Source organism: Carassius carassius, chromosome 7 (genome assembly GCF_963082965.1).
Source record: "Carassius carassius chromosome 7, fCarCar2.1, whole genome shotgun sequence".
Lineage (NCBI taxonomy): Eukaryota > Metazoa > Chordata > Actinopteri > Cypriniformes > Cyprinidae > Carassius > Carassius carassius.
Genome location: NC_081761.1, coordinates 35,627,218 through 35,645,880, shown reverse-complemented (window position 1 = coordinate 35,645,880; position 18,663 = coordinate 35,627,218). Strand labels below are relative to the sequence as shown.

At 37.4% G+C, this 18,663-nt stretch overlaps 1 protein-coding gene across 1 annotated transcript in view; it reads right to left on the bottom strand.

Moving 5' to 3' along the window:
- Positions 1-18,663, bottom strand: part of LOC132144260 (sialoadhesin-like) — a 120,692-nt gene that overhangs the window by 54,756 nt on the left and 47,273 nt on the right. Inside the window, exons 8-11 of the mRNA XM_059555040.1 lie at positions 5,443-5,784; positions 3,745-3,996; positions 3,228-3,575; positions 1,570-1,821 (exon numbers count right to left, since the gene is read on the bottom strand). Coding sequence (XP_059411023.1) covers positions 1,570-1,821; positions 3,228-3,575; positions 3,745-3,996; positions 5,443-5,784 — 1,194 coding nt within the window. The remainder of the gene's footprint in view (positions 1-1,569; positions 1,822-3,227; positions 3,576-3,744; positions 3,997-5,442; positions 5,785-18,663) is intronic.

The following is an 18,663-nucleotide window of genomic DNA, read 5'->3' as shown; positions in this document are numbered from 1 at the left end:
CTGTAGATCACATCCTCAGATCTGGGGAGAAAGTTTATGAATATGATAATGTTACTCCACATGACAATGCATCATTTCAACAACACAAAAACAGGAGGTCTGATTAAGCATTGAATGTGTTTCGTTTGCGTTCAGATGAACCGTTCCTCACCTGCTGGAATCAGATGGATGTTGCATCTCAGTGGTCTCTTCAGTCTTGTTCATGTCTTTGTTCTTGAAGTGATGGACACTGGCATACTGAATCTCTTCAGCATCTCCAGAGTCTTTTTCTGTTTGTTCTCTCCCTAAGCGTTTGGGTTTCTTCACTTGAACCATGGCATACAGATCGTCCGTCTGATTGGCTGATGCTACTGAATACACTGGATCGTCATTGGTCGGAGCTGTTTCTTCTGATCTGCTGACACGATCCCCCTGCTGTTTCATAACATAACAATCACACAGATATCACAAGATCAAAATCAGGTCAAATATTTGTCAAGTGACAGTATATTATGATTGTAAGTCTTTGTATTGTAAGATTTTTATAGTTAAAAATAATATGATCTTGCTACTTTTGTAGATTGAGGTATGTTTTATCAAACCTGCCTGATTTTGTCTGACATCTGCAGCTCCACTGTCTCTCCTCTTCTTCCTGGAAATTTTTTTATTTGTTACAAATTACTGAACAGTATAATTTTTGCAAGTAACATTTAATATTTTAACAAATTCTGCATTTGTGTTAACTTGTGAAATTACTTTCTAATGCAAGGGGCTCACTTAATAAACAAAATGATGATCATGGTGATGATGATGATGAAGATCAATACTACACATCCCACCACAATCCCAGTAACTGTGTGCGGAGCAGCTCTCTGAACCCCTGAAACAAGATGTTCATGAAGATCATTTCACACTAGAGACAGATGAAACTCAAAGAGTGTCTGTTTATAATGAATACCTTTAACAGAGACTGAAACAGACGCTGATCTCTGAGATCCATGTTGATTCTGAGCCTCACAATAGTAGCGTCCGCTGTGACTGAAGTTAAAGCTGGAGATGTTGAAACTCTGTCCAGATCCAACAGCTGAGCTTTGATTCTCCTTAAACCAGCTGAAGTTCAGAGCAGGAGGGTTTGAGTCACTGCTGCAGATCAGAGTCACTGAATCTCCCTCCACTATTTCACCAGACAGACTTCTGGACACTGAGACACTCTTTGGAGGATCTAGATGAAATGTAAATGATGAATAATTACCTTATTTAGCTTCTCTTATGGTTGTTGACATTTACTGATGTATATCCGCAAGCAGAAATTAAAGGAGATTTTATTTGAGTGATGAGATCAGAAAGGTACATGTACTGATTTATAAACCCATGAAGAGGATCTCTACACACAGATTCTTTATTCACATTCATTTCCCTATTATTACATTAGTAAATATAAATCATGTCTAATAATAAAAGATGTCATCTATTCAGAATGAATAATGAATGAATGATGAATTTAGCAAACAAATCTGAAGTTAATTCTGAAAATCTCTTGAATATTCAGGTCAATAATTCACTAATGTTAAAGAATCAGTTTGTACTCACATCCTACTTGAAGATAAACAGGTTTAGACTTCAGATGTTCCTCTCCTGAAACAGCACACTGATAGTTTCCTGAATCATCACGACTGACTGACCGCAGCTGAAGCTGATTCTCTGTGATGATTCCTGTAGTTAATATCTGTGTGTTTCTGAACCAGATGAATGTTGTTTGTTGAGGCAGAGAGCAGCTGCTTTTACATGTCAGATTGACTGAATCTGTCTCTTTCACACTCTGCTCTGTCTCCACCTGCAGATCTGACAACAACATCTCACTGATTCACCGTTATAGTTTCACCAACATAGCTTAATGTTATAACAATTGAAATTTAAAGGTCCCATTTATCATGCATTTTTGAAGCTTTGATTGTGTTTACAATGTTCAATATAACACGTGTTCATGTTTCACGTGTAAAAAAAAACAGTATTTTTCACACAATTCACCTATCTGTATACCGCTGTTTTCACTGTCATAAAAACGGGCGGATGACTTCCTTGTTCTATGAAGTCCCTCCTTCAGAAATACGTAACGAGTTCTGATTGTGCCAGCGGTTCCTGTGTTGTGATTCGACAGCAGCTGAGCGCACGCTGCCCTCCTGGAAATGCGATTGGGCTAGTTTTGGAGTAGTTTTGAGAAGCAAGTGGGCAGGATTTGTTTAGAAAACCTGGAAATCCTGATCTGAACCATAGACAGTAAAAGAATGCATGTGCTGGAGATGTACTTCACAGGAGCGTTTTTACTGGTGAGATGCGCATGAAATTCATTCGATTTTTTTGCACAGCCCTACCATCTAGTTAACAAAGCTAAACAGCGTTGCCCTTTGTGTAATAAGTTACAGAAACTGTTAAACGCACCAACTTAAATAATAAAATACACTTACTGGTTGTGATCCATAAACATTGCCTTCTCCAGACAAAGAGGGAACTGCTCCATCTTTCAGGAATAATCTTTGTGCGAATCCGGCATTAAACTGATTGAAATTGAGGAAGATGTCCTCAGCAAAATGTGCTGCACATAGTTTTACATGTGGATTAGAATTTTCGGGAACCGAGTTAAACATAAATTGTAACCATTGATCTCCAAGTACAGCGTCCCTGGGAAGCCCAAACAAAGATGATTGGACTCTGAGATGAAAATAACAGCGTTTCGACGACATGGCGACAAACACAAACGCACATCTTCCTCTTCTCCATCGGACCGCAACAAGGCCACGGTTAGTCAAAAAAACTGTTTTAGTGATATCATTAATGCAGGAACTAGAGGGATGTAGTCCAAACGGGTCGTTCGTTGTAGGCGAATTCTGTTAAACAAAATATCTCGCTTGGCATTGAACTTTGAGGTTTAGAATTTTACAGATATTATTTATACTCTAACAACAACATTACACACTAACTAAAGTTTAAAACATGGGATCACGAAGAACGGGACCTTTAAGGAGATGAAACTAGTAACAAATAAAATATTTACATTTAAGCATTTGCTTTATCCAAAGTGACTTGCATTGATTCAAGGTAAACACTTTATTATTAAATGTATTTCCTGGGGACTGCACCAATGATTTTGTCATTACGAGTGCCATGCTCTACTGTTTGAGCTTCTGGAATAACATCTGTGTTTTATATGCTCCATGATGTGTTTTACATATTTGTGTGTGTAGCTCTACCTGTGACGTCCAGCTGAGCTCCAGGAACTCCTGTCCATCTTCCACCCTCAGTGTTTGTAGTGAATCTGCAGTTGTAGATGTGTTTATCAGCTTCTGTTACATTTGTCAAAGTAATTCTGTAAGTGTCTTTATATTCACTGACACACTGAACTCTTCCTCTCTTTTCTGGGACTAAACACAGGTCAGGGGTTTCTGTAACAGATACAGCAGGTTTGGTCCAGAAGAGTTTCTTGAGCTGATGATCAGGAGGATATTTTAAAGTACAGGAGAGTTTCACTGTTGATCCCTTTAATGCACAAACATATGAAGAACTATAATTCACTCCCCAATCCTGCTGACCATCACCCGCTGAAACACAAAACACAGAAATGAGAAATATAATTAGGCTTTCAAACACACATTTCATTTTCTTTTAGATTTCAGCTGATGTCGAACTTTACAAACTCAATTCAAAAGAAATATAAAAATTAAAAGGTGTGAATAATTCACTAATGTTAATGAATCAGTTTGTACTCACATCTTACTTTCAGAAAAACAGGTGGAGAGATCAGATGTTCCTCTCCTGAAACAGCACACTGATAGTTTCCTGAATCATCACGACTGACTGACCGCAGCTGAAGCTGATTCTCTGTGATGATTCCTGTAGTTAATCTCTGTGTGTTTCTGAACCAGATGAATGTTGTTTGTTGAGGCAGAGAGCAGCTGCTTTTACATGTCAGATTGACTGAATCTGTCTCTTTCACACTCTGCTCTGTCTCCACCTGCAGATCTGAAAACAACAACTCACTGATTCATCAGCTTAAAGTGACAGTCAACTTAAAAGTCCACTTAAAAATTGAAATTCAGTCATTAGGTGCGTTCGACTTCATGCAGTGCCGCGCAAACCGATCGCAGTCAAGTTTATCATAAAAGCATATATACCCCACTGTATTAGTATTCAAAGAGAATTTGATTAGGTTGAACTTTATTCTTGAAAAGATGGCGCTATATTAAGCAGTATATAAAAAGTGTTTATGTTTGTCATTGACATGTTTCTGAAACATCTGTGTATATGACAAATATTGTATTTAATTCACTTCATCTGTGATAAAGTATGCAAACACCGCGTGAGCGTCACTAACGGGAACAAAAAGTGTCCGGATTGACGGCTCCATTTTTAACTCTGCCCCCGACTGCAAGCGGCTGCTCTCGTTGATCGACTTCTGTAGCCGTGCTTCAAGTCGAACACATTATTTATCACTCTGCTGTTGGTCTAAAACCATTTACAAATGTCCTGCTTGTGATTGTCCGTTTAACAGCAGTTCAGTTCTTGTTTAAATGTATAGCACTTTTCACAACGTAACAATATTTCAAAGCAGATTTACAGCCAATTTTTGTTTCAATGAAACAATGTCTTTGGGCCTAATTGAACATGGAACCTAGCATTACTTTCTAGTATCTCTTTCTTTAATGTCTCCTAATCACAAGTGACTGTAGCCGGGTTTCCATCCAAAGTTGCAAATTTAACTTATGCGCAAAATTGGAATATCACACAAAACATTTGCAAACAAGCAGCGTTTCCATCCAACAAGTCAAAGAGAACAAAATCGTAACTTCCTGATAAACTGGCACTATACATCACTAAGAAAAGTAGGAGAAGCTACTGAATATAACAATTTTCATATATAAGAAAATGCTTGCACCTCAGAACGAGCAGACGAAACACAATGAATGGATGATGCTGTTTGGGAACGCAGTCGTTTAACAGTGCTGAGAGGCAATTATACAGAAATACAGACTTTGCTCGGGCGTTTCAGAATGACCATAACAACATTTCAAATGCAGTGGAACAAGACATTTATTCGCAAAATGCATTTCCATCCCCCATTATTAGCATTGACCCTTTTTCGCACAAGTCAAAACCCTCAAGCGAGCTTAAAAACGTTTTTGTGAATTGTGTGGTTTTTCAGCAATGCAAAACTCGATTCTGATGCGATACTTAAAAAGTCTTCTGACAACAAGATAATATCATATACCAATAAAATACAGCTTGAAGTCACATGTTCAGTTAAACAGATGGAACAATTTGTGAATGTAGATGTGTGTGTGTGTGTGTGTGTGTGTGTGTGTGTGTGTGTGTGTGTGTGTGTGTGTGTGTGTGTGTGCGTGTGTGTGTGTGTGTGTGTGTGTGTGTGTGTGTATCTGTGGTGTATTTGTGAGAGTTCACTAGCTCTACCTGTGACGTCCAGCTGAGCTCCAGGAATCCCTGTCCATCTTCCTCTGTTTGTAGTGAATCTGCAGTAGTAGATGTGTTTATCTGCTTCTGTTACATTCATCAAAGTGATGCTGTGAGTGTCTTTATATTCACTGTCACACTGAACTCCTCCTCTGTTTTCTGGGTCTAAACACAGGTTCGGTGGCTCTCCATCAGTTACAGCAGGTTTGGTCCAGAAGACTGTTCTGAGCTCATGATCATGTGGATAGTTTAAAACACAGGACAATTTCACTGTTGACCCCTTTAATGCACAAACATATGAAGAACCATAATTCACTGCCAAATACTGCTGACCATCAACCCCTGAAACACAGAAATTAGAAAATTAGGTGTTTTGAACCAATGTATATAAAGTATCTTTTCATTTTAACCATTTTTATGCAACACAGACTCATTGGAAATACGTGCCTCTACAAACATTTCTGCATCACTGTTGTTACGTTTCGCGGCAGTTTCAAAGTGAAATGTCCAGAGACTGGCACTAAAACACACATTTAATACGTGGCCATGGCACGTTTTCATTACGTTGGTACAGGCAGGTATTGCAGTGTTTTTATTGCACTGCTTGAGACACTTACTGCAGATGTTCAGAAATCAAATATCCGGTGAGTTGTGTGTCACTAAAGGTTAATGCTCTGTCATGTTGGAAATATCCCCTAAACCTACCCAAGAGTGTTAACAAATGTAAAAGTAATATAAAAGTGTATTTGCTGATGGAGCTATTTTAACTTCCTCGTGTGGATTTGAGCTGTTTTGTGCCAGAGCTCTTCATCGCTCAAGTGCAACGCTATCGAGCAAAGCTACTGAATTAGAAAATCAAGCCTATCAGATCGTGCAGTAGGTTAAAATAGTTTTCACAGTTTTCAAGTCATAACATAATATTCTGCAAGTAATTGCAGAAGTGTGAAAATTAGCCTTTATTTATCAAAACTCTGTGCCTGTAAATCATACTTTGTGTGAAAAGGAATAAAAGTTGTCAGAGTTTTACTGCCTCTGATGCTCATTTCAACTGGAAACTGCAGGGAATCGGATGTAAGTTTTTATTAGTTTTGAAGAAATGTATGCAGAGGCACGTGTTTCCAATGAGCCTAGATTGTTTTTATGTTAACTGACATCAAAACACTTTAAGAGCTACAAGTGTGAAGAGCTCAACAGTTTTTCAAGAGTGTTAAAGTGTGTGTTTAGTGACTGTAACTGAAGACTCACCCGCAGTCATGATCACCAAGATCAGAGGAAGAGATCTTACGAGTGACGGCACCATAGTGATGTCTGCAATATAAAAACACAAACTTTATTGTGTTGATAATCAATAGACAGCGATCATAATGACTTCAGATTAATTCACTGCTCATTGAAGTGTTGATGTGTGCTGAGGATGTTTCTCATGTCGGGCCTCGTGTGTCTAATCGAGGACATTTACTCTTCAGAAAAGGGTCTAAACATTTCATCCATTGTTATTAAAGATGTAGCATTTGAGCACTTCTGTGTCATCTCCATTACTAATTAACTCAGAAGTTAAAGTTTTTGATGATATTGCTACTGTGAGAGTCAGGAAGACAGATAAAAGCACCTTGGAGAAACTCTAGTACCGATACACCACTTCAAATGTACTCAAATAAAAGTAAAGTACACATTTTTTAAACTACTATTAAAACTACTAAATTATTCGGATTTGCAATTCGTTACTTCACACCCCGACTAAATGTGAGCAAGGATTCTCACAGACTGAGCATAAAGCATTGTCTTTAGTATGGACATGTGAGACTCCATACATATATGGACAAAAGTTTGACTTGATCGCAGATCATTAAACCCTTGGAGGCTATCTATGGCCTGGGTAACACTTTATTTTGATAGTCCACTTTAGACATTCTACTAGCAGTAAGTAACTTTGCAACTACATGTCAACTAGCAGTTAGTAGAGTATTAGTAGACTGTCTGCTTAATATCATCTAACACTTTCTTTGTCAACTTATTGTCAACTTATACTAAGCCTAAACCTACCCCTAACACTAACCCTAAACCTACCATAACAGTCTAATCTGAGAGTTAGTAGACATGTAGTTGCAAATTTCTGAGATTTAGTTGATATGTAGTTGACATGTAGTTACAAAGTTACTTATAGTCAGTAGAATGTCTAAAGTGGACTATCGAAATAAAGTGTAACCATGGCCTGCAATCGAAACCATGTGCTTGCATCGAAAGATGGGTGTTAAGACTACAATCATATGACTTTGTGTCTGGTCTGTGGAAAGAAGGCAGAGGTGGTAGTAATGAATTACATTTACTTGAGAATATTTTTTTAAGAAATTAAAGAAGCGAAATTTTACTCCTACAATGTTAAAAATGTATTGTATTTTTACAGAAAGCTCCTGGCAACTAATTGACGTGAATTTACAGCAAGTAATATACAAGAAATATACTGCTGATTTAATACAATAAAATTCTGTGTTTATACGGCAGTGTTGTTGTGATTACAGTAGCATTAATACAATAAAATGTTGTATTTTGTATTGTTGTCGTACAATCCTCAACAGTGGTGACAATCCCGAAAAACAAAATTGCAGCAATGCATGCTGGGAGCCATGAACATGTTTTGTATGCTGGCATGAAACATGTCACCGTGGTACTTGAATGCCAAAAAATATTATAGAGAAAGGATAAAGATGAAAGAGAACATAATGAATTTGGGGGTGCAAGGGAATTCACTCAAGGAACTTCTGGGATTCACTTCAAATGATATTAGTACACATATATTTACCTTCCTGAAGGACACAGGGATAGCAAAGAGAATATAGAACACAATTTTGGAAATATTTATTATTTATTTAAAGGGTGGGGAAGAGAGTTGGAAGTCTCCATTTTAGTTATAGTTTCTCTCTGTCTAGCTCCGGTTCACACTCCAGTACAGTAGGTGGCGGTAATGCACCATTGAAGTTGGATGCCAACCGCCGTTAAACATCAAAGAAGAAGAAGATGTCTGTGAGTGTATAAATAACCTAAAACATGTTTTAAACAAAAAGTTAGCAAAGACAATATTTATACACTGATAAACATCAGTGTACGAACCACAACAGTGTTTCAAATTACTTATTTTTATATCAGTTGGGTCACTTAAACCGTTTTAGTGCAGTCAGTAGGTTGCAATTAAAACAGACTTGTTGATTTGCTTTATAAATGCAGAAATGTTTTCTGAAAACAACTGCAACCGCTGCAGAAAAAAGTATTGCAGCAAAAGTTGAGGGTCAAGAGCACAACTGAAGCAAACCCTGATCTCTATGATGGTGATCTCAAAAAAACATTTTCAATAAGACATCAACATCTTAACCTCTGTGAATTCTCAATAAGAACTTCTGTAGATGCATGACAGAAATAAAATCATTCTGGTTAGTATTACTATAAGTGAAGCTGGTAATGCTGTTTGTGGAGTTGTTTCTGAAGAAAGTTGTAGTTTGTGTTCTTATTTCTCTTTCTTTCTTGCTTGTTCACAGCAGGTGTTTGAACGACTGAGAAAATGTTGCAGGAACATTTTACTAACCTTAAAATAACATTATACTAATATGGAAACTGGACTTTTTATGTTAGAAAGAATATGAAAGTACCAGTTTTAATGCTATCCCACAATGCTTTGTGGTGTCTGTAAAACAAGGCTTCTACAGTGTAGTTACAATAATATTACAGGACTGTCCATCAATTTCCCATCATGCATTTGCATTTACAATAAAAACCATGAATACAGTGTATTGTTGTAAAATGTACTGTAAAATTACATCAATTGCTAACAGTGTACTTTACTAAATTTAGAGGAGGGGAACTGTACTTTTGCTTCATTACTGTGGGCGACGCTCCTCTCGTTACTTTATCTTAATGCAATAAAAGTTATAAATGCTTCAGTTTATTCTACTTTTCTCTGATCAATGAGCGATGCCCATTCATGATTGATTCATTCTTTTGAGTCAATCCTGTTCAAAGGCTTGATCAGACCAGTGTATTCGTTCGTGAATCAGTTTGAATGATTCGTTCAGTTCCCGTTGCGTGTGCTGAGCATCTGAAGCGGTTCACTCAGGGTTGTAACAGAAAATTTAAGAACGTCAAGAGCGTTGAAGACGTGGCTTTGGATCTGCACTGAATTGAAAGCAAATCTGCAAAGGATATTGTTTGCTAGCGATGAAGATCTTTATTAGATGAACACTGCGTGTGCTGTCTATGGTTCGACAGGTATAATTTAGGCTACATTCGATTACAGTACACGACACCATGACATTAGTTTGTTGTACATGTAACTTATAACAGAGGGGAACCAAGTTGATTCATATTTTCTATATTTTATAAAATCACACAGGCGTGAGAACTCAGAGATATCATCAGCTGCTAAATTCAGATCTGCATTCGTGGGCTGCTGCTAAGTGAAGTGAAGTGACATTCAGCCAAGTATGGTGACCCATACTCAGAATTTGTGCTCTGCATTTAACCCATCCGAAATGCACACACACAGAGCAGTGAACACACACACACACACACACACACTGTGAGCACACACCCGGAGCAGTGGGCAGCCATTTATGCTGCGGCGCCCGGGGAGCAGTTGGGGGTTCGATGCCTTGCTCAAGGGCACCTAAGTCGTGGTATTGAAGGTGGAGAGAGCACTGTACATGCACTCCCCCCACCCACAATTCCTGCCGGCCCGGGACTCGAACTCACAACCTTTCGATTGGGAGTCCGACTCTCTAACCATTAGGCCACGACTTCCCTAAGCCAGAGACAGACGTGTTTTTACAGCGCTGCGCATTATAACCAATCACACAAGATTCTGTTGAGCTTATGAATGCAATGACCAATCAGAGGTGTTCCGATGAGTCATCGTTAAACTGCCGGTGCTTCCGTGATTTTAATAGGAGTTTTTGAGAGTGATTGAACTCTAGACTGTCAGTGAAAATGTTCTTTGATAATGTAAATGTTATTTGCTCTCTTTCTGTACAATGAAAGATTAGTAGCCATATATCACATTAACTTTCAATGTTAAATTCACATCTAATATAAAGTCAGTGGTATTAAAAATATGTTATGACATGACATCCATATGTGTTGCTTAAGTGAGCAGACAGGTTTTTATGCATAGTTAATTAATTACATTATTAGGCTACTTTGACCATCGCATATTATCATTATTAACGTAATCAATAAAGGTGAGAATCGAGATATTTAATGATATAGTTCATGCATCAGGGAATGTTTCTAATAAAAAAAAAAAATAATAATAATAATAACAATAATGCTTAAGAATAATTCGGCAGTATGCTGTTGTGGCTGCTGTGTACTTGTGCCCCCAGATTCCTAATAAAATTAGAATATTAATTCTAATATATTACCAGTGCTGGAAACAGTTTTGCTGCTCAATATTTTTTTGGAACCTGTGAAATTTTGTTTAGGATTATTTGATGAATAGAAAGCTAAAAAGAACATCATTGATAGTAAATCAACATATTGGAATGATTTCTGAAGGATTATGTGACACTGAAGACTGGAGTAAAGGCTGGAGTAAAAGCATCAGTGTCTGGGTGATAAGAAATGACACAGTGATTTCCAACTTCTGCAATGTTCAAGGATCCAGTAAGGGAATTCATCAGTAATAAGTTCATTGTACTTTTTATGTTTGCTGAAAAAAAGAGAAGCTGTTAAAGAGAATGTTAAAACAGTTTGAGTTATTCAATTTTTAATTTTAGCATCATGTGGGTCATAGCAGCAAACACACAGTACTGTATTTCTGGCACTGTCAGAAAATGAGCGCAAGCTATCTTTGGTCACGGGACTGTGACAACGGCCATCTTTGAACCTCTCTCACTATACGACATAAGAGCACAGACTAGGAGCCACGATCACAGAATAGTTTCACAATGCATGTCTTTTGTCTGGGATGTGTAGTGTGTAGAAGGCTTGAGAAATTCAAGACTTTATTGTTGAGTTATCTTGTTAAGGAAATGACATGCACTGAAATGTTGTAATATGAATATTCTTGTACGTAACGTAAGTTATGTTTAAAAGATGTCTGAAATGTTCTCAGGTTAAAATGGAATTCAAAAATACAAGAGCAACTTATTTGTTCGGCAGGAAAAGAAAAACAAACATTTATTTTCTCAAGTTATCACTTGAGAAAATTGTTTGTGTTAGTGGCACTTCGATATGTTCACATTGAATATAACAGTTTAATATACTCACCAAAAGGATTATTAGGAACACCTGTTCAATTTCTCATTAATTCAATTATCTAATCAACCAATCACATGGCAGTTGCTTCAGTGCATTTAGGGGTGTATTCAAGACAATCTCCTGAACTCCAAACTGAATGTCAGAATGGGAAAGAAAGGTGATTTGAGCAATTTTGAGCGTGGCATGGTTGTTGGTGCCAGACGGGCCGGTCTGAGTATATCACAATCTGCTCAGTTACTGGGATTTTCACGCAAAACCATTTCTAGGGTTTACAAAGAATGGTGTGGAAAGGGAAAAACATCCAGTATGCGGCAGTCCTGTGGGCGAAAATGTCTTGTTGATGCTAGAGGTCAGTTGAGAATGGGCCGACTGATTCAAGCTGATAGAAGAGCAACTTTGACTGAAATAACCACTCGTTACAACCGAGGTATGCAGCAAAGCATTTGTGAAGCCACAACACGCACAACCTTGAGGCCGATGGGCTACAACAGCAGAAGACCCCACCGGGTACCACTCATCTCCACTACAAATAGGAAAAAGAGGCTACAATTTGCACAAGCTCACCAAAATTGGACAGTTGAAGACTGGAAAAATGTTGCCTGGTCTGATGAGTCTCGATTTCTGTGGAGACATTCAGATGGTAGAGTCAGAATTTGGCGTAAACAGAATGAGAACATGGATCCAACATGCCTTGTTACCACTGTGCAGGCTGGTGGTGGTGGTGTAATGGTGTGGGGGATGTTTTCTTTGCACACTTTAAGCCCCTTAGTGTCAATTGGGCATCGTTTAAATGACACGGCCTACCTGAGCATTGTTTCTGACCATATCCATCCCCTTATGACCACCATGTACCCATCCTCTGATGGCTACTTCCAGCAGGATAATGCACCATGTCACAAAGCTCGAATCATTTCAAATTAGTTTCATGAACATGTCAATGAGTTCACTGTACTAAAATGGCCCCCACATTCACCAGATCTCAACCCAATAGAGCATCTTTGGGATGTGGTGGGACGGGAGCTTCGTGCCCTGGATGTGCATCCCACAAATCTCCATCAACTGCAAGATGCTATCCTATCAATATGGGCCAACATTTCTAAAGCATGCTTTCAGCACCTTGTTGAATCAATGCCACGTAGAATTAAGGCAGTTCTGAAGGCGAAAGAGGGTCAAAAACAGTATTAGTATGGTGTTCCTATTAATTCTTTAGGTGAGTGTATGTTCACAATTGTCATCTTTGAGACACCCCACAGAGTGGAGGTACAGGAAACGGCTCTCTCACAAATGCACTGGTTCCTCCTCATCCCCTTCCTTCCCCTCGCCCATTTACAGTCATGTTTGATATCATTTGAATAGTGTCAGGGCGAGTGGTACAATGGTCTCAATCTTACAAAAGTAGACTAAAAGATAATACAGATCCTGAGAGTTAAGAGATATTTTGCTTACTGTAATTTGAGTGCCCTTTCCCAGGGTACTCCATGTAAATTACCTTCTGTTCCCTTTGAGTTGTAAAACCACCCAGGTTTGGGACCTGAGTTAATGCAAATTCCAATTATTAGTTCCTGTCTCCATCTTGGGGGATGTTTTCTTGGTCTAAGATACTTAAGGAAATGTTGCAAGAGGATCAGGGCCTTCTGTAGCAAGAATGAGCCCATAACATGAAGTGTCCACACACTATGTATTTCTCTAAAAGCCAAGTATGCATCTTACTCTTAAATTAATCTTTGAGAAATTGATGTCTTGTATTGAGTTGATATCTTTGAATCGGCTATGTAATTGGCATAATTCATATTTACCTGACTATTAATAAATTGTTACATTTGATTCTATTCCATTTTACTCTGTAATTATTGACAAAAATTCAGTTGAGATGGAGCATAGAGCACACCAATTGTATCTTTAGAGATCCGGCTAACTCTTGGTATTAGTTCAATTTCCTTTTAGGTCAACTGGATGTTGTTTGACCAACCTAAATAGGGTGAGTCTAACCTCTGTTCATTGTAATATTACTTTAGCTAAGTGTACATGGGAAATTATGGCATGACCATACCAAAACTACTATCAGGGAAAGTAATATTGGTCATTTTATACCTATAGTAGTGGTTGTGATCTCTGACTAGAAATAATGTTGCTTTATTTAAGTGTGTACAAATCTATGGGGGCTTATTAAAATACTTTTAGAGTGATCAAGTATAGGAGCGGCTGTCTAAAGTATTAGCCAATTACCTCTGTCTTATAACCAAGACTGACGAGAATGTGACCATAAGATATGCTAAGGCCAAAGTGATATCTTTGAGCAACATGAGCACCTGAATGAACGAGTACAATAATATGAGAGAATAAATATAATAATAAAATCTCAGAATAATAATGATTAGAAATGGTCAAGCAAACAATTTGCCTTTGAACCTAAATTCGAGGTCATATTAAAATGGAGTGGAATAATATAATGCAGTCAGATTTGAGTTTAACCTAAATTGAATAACTCTGCATGCTGAAAAGACAGAACACGCAGGAAACCTTCACCAGCACCAGATACCTTCCTTGGACCCGAGTGTGTGGACCTTACACAATGTTTGACAGTTTCTAATATGCGTGCTTAATTCTGAACAAAGGGTAAATGTCACATATTATGTGTACACTGTAAAAAAAAGTCAGTAAAATATACAGCAAAACACCATCAAATTCCAACGGTAATGGAGCGTAAAACAAAAAACTTTCTTTTACTGTATTAAATAGATTGAATAACCGTTAATTGTGAGACTGGATAAAACTTTGTTTTTTACTGTAATAAAATGTTGAAATTATAAATATTTTCTGTGAAAACAAATAAATATGCATACATTTTACAATTAAATATTGTAATGTTGAAAATGTCTGAAAAGTCTGAAAACCTTAGATTTTACGGTATTATTTGAGTAAAAATACATCTTTTGGGGTTGTGCACATTGGAATTCACAGTATAAATCTGTAGATTTTTAAAGGAACACTCCGACTTTTTGGGACTTATTCACAGTATCCCCCAGAGTTAGATAAGTCCATACATACCTTTTTCATTTCTGTGCGTTCTGTAAGTGTTATTTGACGCCCCCACCGCTAGCCTAGCTTAGCACAAAGACTGGATGTAAATGGATACTGGTAGCATAGTAATCCCAATAAGTGACAAAATAATGCAAACAATTTCCTATTTACATGTTGTGATCTGTATAGTCACAGCGTGTACAGCATTTTTAATCGTATAAATACTGGGAACTATATTCTCACTAGGCGTAGAAGCACAGCTAACGTTACTTGGGCGGAGAGGCTACTTGGGCGGAGTGATTAGAGCAGCACCCGAGACGCGCCGTGGTGAGGAGAAGAGAGTTCGCTCAGAGTTGGAGTAATAGAGTCAGCAATTACTAGATAGTAGATTTATAGTGTACAATCATGGGTGTTCGCTGTATTGTAAATAACTGCGACAATAAACAGGGGAGACCAGGTATTACTATGATGTTTCATAGAGTTCCAACCACAAATGCTGACCTGTTGAATCGATGGCTACTTGCTCTGGAAATAGATCCAAACACACCTGTAAACACCATCACGAAGTATTTCGTTTGCTCTGAACATTTTACTGTAGACGACTATTTTGAAGAAATGCAAGTTGCCACACGGACCATGAAACGTGTGCTAAAGGATACAGCAATCCCATCGATAATAAAGACAGGACAAATGGGATCACCTGTTGCTGCGGTAATGTTCTGTTATGTTTTGAGATGACTAACATTAGCCATACTGTAACAGTGCCATGCTAATGTAATATAACCTTAGTAGTGACACTATTTCGTGAATAGGGGATCCGTGTATCCCCTTTATTGTTATTATTGAGACACACTGTATGCAATGGCTATACTACAATTTCATTGAACTATGAATGATCATTATAACAAAATCACTTACTTGGTGGACAGCTGACCATTAGGTTCACTCGGCATGGGGCGTTTCTTCCAGTTGATCTTGTCACAATGGGGAAAAAAAGACAACTGCCGGGTGTATTAGGGCAGAGAAATCTTCCGTGGTAGTGACGCAAATATTTTGATTGTCATCAAGCCTTGACATTGATGGCAATACCCGGTCCCATTCATTACAACAAAGGCACTCGGTTTCTGTTGGCATAGGTTGGCATGTTCCACATTTACACCACCAGTCCGTGTTCATTCTGATTCTCCCTTCGTCTTACAGCTTCCAAAGTTTGCAACTCCACGTCTGTGTATTCTGGCTCAAAACTATATGGTTCTGGATCTTGGTTTGATACACAGTAAAATTCCTCTGAGTCTGACAATTCCTCAAAGTCAGCCATGATCACGAGTCACGTCTAGCTAGTTAACGTTAGTCACGTTTGTTTTGTTTATGGTCTCGTGTGCTCTGTGCTGCGCTAATCACTCCGCCCAAGTAGCCACTCCGCCCAAGTAACGTTAGCTGTGCTCCTACGCCTAGTGAGAATATAGTTCCCAGTATTTATACGATTAAAAATGCTCTCTGTCTCATATAGCCTTGTTATTTGTACACGCTGTGACTATACAGATCACAACATGTAAATAGGAAATTGTTTGCATTATTTTGTCACTTATTGGGATTACTATGCTACCAGTATCCATTTACATCCAGTCTTTGTGCTAAGCTAGGCTAGCGGTGGGTGCGTCAAATAACACTTACAGAACGCACAGAAATGAAAAAGGTATGTATGGACTTTGAACTCTGGGGGATACTGTGAATAAGCTAAAGTCCCAAAAAGTCGGAGTGTTCCTTTAAGCAAACAAAAACATCCATTTTTACAGAAGCAAGATATTAAAAAATAGGGTCCACCGTAATAATACAACCAGTAAAAACCATTTAAAAAAAGCAAATATCAGCAGTAAAAGACAATCAAATTGATAGTATTTTTTATTTTAAAATTCAGATACTGATATACAGATTAAAAGTTACACTGTTAAAAAAAACTGTCAAATTTACGGTAAAATACCGGCAGCTGTGGTTGCCAGGAATATACCGTGAAAAAAATGTGGAATCTGTAAAAGACAATACGGTATACTGGTTTTGTAACCCTAAATTTTACAGTAGACAATGTATTTTTTTTACCAAAATCATGGTAGAATAAAACAAATATATTTGTCAATTATACAGTAATTTTATGTAAAAAATGCAACTTTCCATAGCTTTTTACGGATATTTGCAGTAAAAAAAAAGTTATAATATAATAATATATACACTGTAAAAAATAAAAAAAAGTTGCATCAACTTAAAAAAATAAGGCAACTTATCGCAATCGCTTTTTTGAGTAAACTTAACAAACGGGACTAAAGTCCACCCAACTTAAAATAATAATACTAATAAGTTGTCACAACATAAATAGTCATGTTAACCTTAAAAATATCAGAACAAAATATATTTTGTTTACTGAACACAAGGCCTATTATCTATAAGCATACACAATTTTAAAGTGAAAAAAAGTGAAGTGACATTCAGCCAAGTATGGAGACTTACTTTTTTTTACTGCAAATATCCGTTAAAAGCTATGGAAAGTTGCATTTTTTACATAAAATTACTGTATAATTGACAAATATATTTGTTTTTTTCTACCATGATTTTGGTAAAAAAAAATACGGTGTCTACTGTAAAATTTAGGGTTACAAAACCAGTATACCGTATTGTCTTTTACAGACTCCACATTTTTTTACGGTATATTCCTGGCAACCACAGCTGCCGGTATTTTACCGTAAATTTGACAGTTTTTTTTACCAGTTTATGCATATGCAGTAGTTTATAAAAGAGAATGATCAAACAGGCAGAGATGAGAAAACAGCGTCGGGTATGTCAGGGGATATCCAAAATCAGCAACAGTAACAAGCAGAGGTCGGGACAGGCAGCAGAGAATCACAGTCGGTATAAACAATCCAGTCAAACACGGAAGGAACAAACACTAGGAAAACTCTTGGAAATGCCAGACAGAACTAAACAAGACTTCGCAATGTGAGTGTGGATGAGTGCAACCTTTATAGTGTCACTGATAGGAAACAGGTGTGGTTCAATAATGAGGTCCTAGGCAGGGGTTTATGGGAAATGAAGTCCAGGATGTACTGTGTCGCGTTAAAGTCTGTGTGGTGAATAAACGGATGTGCAGTGACCGGATAATGACACATATCTTGTGTAATGCGTGTGACATGAGTTGATTTCATGAACATCTTGTCTTGTGTCTGATTTAATTTAGCGTCTTTAGCTTGTTTGGGCAAAGACAACAATCAGATGTGCTAAAACAGAAGCCCCATTTAAATCCACTCAAAACCCATGTTTCACTGAGCATTTACTGAATGAACACTGTGCTACATCCAAAAGATTGCACTGTATTTTCTGTAGTATCCTCTTTTTTAATTCTTAAGGGTTTTAATTCATTTTAAATAAATGTTTTAATAATTTTAAATGATGCTTTGCTTTATGATTATTTTAATTTATTTTTATGTTAAGCACTTTGAATTATTATTGTGTATGAAAAACATTGCCTTGTCTAAAGAGCTTCACACAGTATATACATATATATCTACAACAGATATTGAGTTTCTGGAATTAAAATCCATCAAATCAACAACAACCAAACATTTTTATTTTATTTTTTTTACAAACAGGAGTTTTAGCCCTACAGAAATATTCTATCTAATGCTAAATGCTAGTAAAAAAAATGGTCTTACCGTGCTGCAGTGTCCAAGTCTGAGTGTCGACACCCATATGACAAAAATATCAGCAGCTTAAAGTGTCACATTTTAGAAAGTGTAGTTAAATTAGTTAGTCTTCCTCTTCCTGGATATGTGTGACGCCATCTCAACTACACAAGAACAACTCGAAAAGTCTCCAGATCCAAACAAATAGCAGTCTTTAGAATTCACTGTTAATAAATCTTTGTGAGAGAACACGTGAAACAATAGAGAAAGAACTGTGTAAAGA